General features: G+C 45.9%; 1 protein-coding gene across 1 annotated transcript in view; it reads right to left on the bottom strand.

Moving 5' to 3' along the window:
• Positions 1 to 1,286: 1,286 nt before the first annotated feature.
• Positions 1,287 to 4,304, bottom strand: part of LOC310780299 (protein NDRG2) — a 50,901-nt gene continuing 47,883 nt past the window's right edge. Inside the window, exons 13-16 of the mRNA XM_083640872.1 lie at positions 4,189 to 4,236; positions 3,910 to 3,945; positions 3,638 to 3,689; positions 1,287 to 1,934 (exon numbers count right to left, since the gene is read on the bottom strand). Coding sequence (XP_083496998.1) covers positions 1,771 to 1,934; positions 3,638 to 3,689; positions 3,910 to 3,945; positions 4,189 to 4,236 — 300 coding nt within the window. The 3' untranslated portion in view covers positions 1,287 to 1,770. The remainder of the gene's footprint in view (positions 1,935 to 3,637; positions 3,690 to 3,909; positions 3,946 to 4,188; positions 4,237 to 4,304) is intronic.

Genomic DNA, 4,304 nt, shown 5'->3' with positions numbered 1-4,304 from the left:
CACAAATGCTGCATCAGGTATCACTGGGTTAACCCCCCATGTCTTGTCTTCATAGTGCAATATGAAGGAAGGGATGTGATTTGGGCTCTTGGTTTTGGCAGTAAAATGCTTCGAGGCTGCAGGTCCTGATTGGGTGGTTCACCGGTATTGGCTGATTACTTTTCACACACACACACACACACACACACACACACACACACACACACACACACACACAAAATATCAAATAGATTAAAAGTAGATAACTGTATTCTGGGCGACCTATGGGGTAACTTCATCACTCAGCCAGTCAGTCAGTGACATCTGCGTGGCCCCGCTGTTGCGGTCCGGCATGCTACTAGCATAACATGAAGTAATGCTCTGTGGTGAGTAGGACACAAGTGTGGACGTTGGGACACGCACAGTACAGGATGAGACTGGCAGCAATATTGGAAGCACTGTGTAGTGTTGGAGTAGTGTTGGAGTAGTGTAGGAGTAGTGTTGGAGTAGTGTTATCTATAGGGTGTTAGCTAGCTAAGACGCACTCAACGATCAGCATCAAACCTCTCTCACCTATTCATAGTATTCCCATGACATCACAAACATTTTTTCCTACCAATATGGCGCTACAATACACACACAGCTCATTGGCTGTAAGTGTCTCTTGATTGTAATCACCTGTTAATTGATCACAATCACCTGTTGTTTTCCTACCAAAATGGCCGTGTGGTGATGTAACAGAATACTATCAATACTGAGCCTACTTAGCCTTGAATCATCACTTTCACTAAACACTCCAAGCGCGCACGCACACGCGCGTGCACACATACACACGCACGCACACACACACACACACACACACACACACAACTCAGAATATAAAAGAGAAACATCCAGTCAATATTCACATGGGCTGATAGCAGACATGCAATTTCCACAGTAAAAAAAACAAACAAACAAAAACGCCACCTCAATGGAAGACATAAACCTGGCTACATCAAGGAGGAAGTAGTCACTATAAGGGCTCTCATTGGCTGTTACCATGTGAGGGATCAACCAATCACTAGCAGCCCCTTGATGAGGCAGGTTACAAATATGAAAATAAAATCCAATCGAGAAATAAAAATAGCACACACACACACACACACACACACAGACACACAAAAGGTTAAAAGTAGTAGACACACATTGTTATACGTATCTCTGCTATAGTATTTTTTAATCTATGTAATTTCAAACTCATGGTGTAATAAAGAGAAAATTGTTATTGTTTTCTATGACATTATTGTCATCATCATTAGCTTCAATATCATCATCATAAACATCATCAACAACAATACCGTTATCAGAATTATTACTATTGGTTAACACAAGGGGCGTGGTCTCTACAGGCCACACCCCTTCTCTAAATTAAAGGGCTTTATTGGCTCTATACAGATGCTCCAGCAGGGGGAGGGAGAGAGGAGAGGTTGCCACCTTTTCCCCCACTCCTCTTCTTCCCCTCTAAAGCCGTCGTTTCTGTCCTTCATTCACCTCTTCTTTGCTTGAGGGGGATGTGAGGAGATGGTCTGGACTTAGATGATGTGGTGCAAAGTGTGAGAGATCATCTCTACTGGTCTACATCTGGCCCTCAAATCTCTGTCTCGCTCTTCTGTTCCTGTGGGAGTTGTTTAGTGACAAATAAGTAAATCCACTCGTCTTGTTTCCTGCATTACTGTCATCCATATCTTTCTCTCTCTCTCGCGCGCTCTCTCTCTCTGTCTCTCTGTCTCGCTCGCTCTCTCTCTCTCTTCAGCAGGACACCTCCATGGTCTGGGAGGGGCTGGGGGGCATGTGGCCGCCCTGCGAGCCCTGGGACAGGGTGCGGGAGCGCGAGCGGTCCCCGTCCATGGAGTAGGAGGAGGAGAGCGAGGTGGTGCGCGAGCGGGACAAACGGGTCATGCAAGACGAAGCCACTGTGTGAGGAGAGAGAGAGGAGAGAGAGAGAGGAGAGAGAGATAGGAGAGAGGGGAGAGAGATAGGAGAGAGGGGAGAGAGCGAGAGAGAGAGAGAGAGAGAGGAGAGAGAGAGAGAAAGATTTACAAATTATGTTTGCAAGGAAAACAGTACGTAACATTTAATGTTGGCGATGAAAGCGGACATAGAGTAAACAACTTACTGTAACCCATGCCCTGGATGAAGTACTTACTGTAGCCCATGCCCTGGATGAAGTACTTACTGTAGCCCATGCCCTGGATGAAGTACTTACTGTAACCCATGCCCTGGATGAAGTACTTACTGTAGCCCATGCCCTGGATGAAGTACTTACTGTAACCCATGCCCTGGATGAAGTACTTACTGTAGCCCATGCCCTGGATGAAGTACTTACTGTAGCCCATGCCCTGGATGAAGTACTTACTGTAGCCCATGCCCTGGATGAAGTACTTACTGTAGCCCATGCCCTGGATGAAGTACTTACTGTAGCCCATGCCCTGGATGAAGTACTTACTGTAGCCCATGCCCTGGATGAAGTACTTACTGTAGCCCATGCCCTGGATGAAGTACTTACTGTAGCCCATGCCCTGGATGAAGTACTTACTGTAGCCCATGCCCTGGATGAAGTACTTACTGTAGCCCATGCCCTGGATGAAGTACTTACTGTAGCCCATGCCCTGGATGAAGTACTTACTGTAGCCCATGCCCTGGATGAAGTACTTACTGTAGCCCATGCCCTGGATGAAGTACTTATTGTAGCCCATGCCCTGGATGAAGTACTTACTGTAGCCCATGCCCTGGATGAAGTACTTACTGTAGCCCATGCCCTGGATGAAGTACTTATTGTAGCCCATGCCCTGGATGAAGTACTTACTGTAGCCCATGCCCTGGATGAAGTACTTACTGTAGCCCATGCCCTGGATGAAGTACTTACTGTAGCCCATGCCCTGGATGAAGTACTTATTGTAGCCCATGCCCTGGATGAAGTACTTACTGTAGCCCATGCCCTGGATGAAGTACTTACTGTAGCCCATGCCCTGGATGAAGTACTTACTGTAGCCCATGCCCTGGATGAAGTACTTACTGTAGCCCATGCCCTGGATGAAGTACTTACTGTAGCCCATGCCCTGGATGAAGTACTTACTGTAGCCCATGCCCTGGATGAAGTACTTACTGTAGCCCATGCCCTGGATGAAGTACTTACTGTAGCCCATGCCCTGGATGAAGTACTTATTGTAGCCCATGCCCTGGATGAAGTACTTACTGTAGCCCATGCCCTGGATGAAGTACTTACTGTAGCCCATGCCCTGGATGAAGTACTTACTGTAGCCCATGCCCTGGATGAAGTACTTACTGTAGCCCATGCCCTGGATGAAGTACTTACTGTAGCCCATGCCCTGGATGAAGTACTTACTGTAGCCCATGCCCTGGATGAAGTACTTACTGTAGCCCATGCCCTGGATGAAGTACTTACTGTAGCCCATGCCCTGGATGAAGTACTTACTGTAGCCCATGCCCTGGATGAAGTACTTACTGTAGCCCATGCCCTGGATGAAGTACTTACTGTAGCCCATGCCCTGGATGAAGTACTTACTGTAGCCCATGCCCTGGATGAAGTACTTACTGTAGCCCATGCCCTGGATGAAGTACTTACTGTAGCCCATGCCCTGGATGAAGTACTTACTGTAGCCCATGCCCTGGATGAAGTACTTGAAAGCCTCGGTCAGTTTAGCGGGCTGCAAATATACACAAATGAGATGTTATACATTATCCTTGGAATCAACCTGAATCAAACTGCACAAGGTAATGTTGCACATTGGTGACCCCAAGTGGCAGCCAGAGGTAACAGTTTTAATTTCGAGGACTTCAATACCCAGAGATATCAAATGCAAATGCACTCTTCTCTGTCTGCCATAAAAGGTTTGATATGATACAGAAGCTGCTGCAGGTTGTTACCTGAGTCAGCTGAGGTAGACCACCAGCGTCAGCCATCTGTGGAAGAGGGAGAGAAGAAATGAATGAGAATTAAATGAATTACAAAAGAATTGCAAGTATAGATAGATAGATAGATTGATATAGATAGATAGATATATAGATATAGTTAGCTAGATAGATATAGATAGATCGATATAGATAGATAGGTAGATGATAGATAGATGATAGATATATAGATGATAGATAGATAGATAGATAGATATATAGATGATAGATAGATATAGATAGAATGAGGGTTACCTTCAGGAATGAGGTTGTTGTTGGGTCCATTTTGCTGTTGCACTCCACCTAGTGGTGACAGAAGGAAAGCCACTTCACATCAGACAGAACAACAATCACACTATTGCACACAGATC

Source organism: Poromitra crassiceps (assembly GCF_964638095.1).
Source record: "Poromitra crassiceps genome assembly, chromosome: 7".
NCBI classification, from domain to species: Eukaryota; Metazoa; Chordata; class Actinopteri; order Beryciformes; family Melamphaidae; genus Poromitra; species Poromitra crassiceps.
This window is presented reverse-complemented; position numbering and strand designations above follow the sequence as displayed.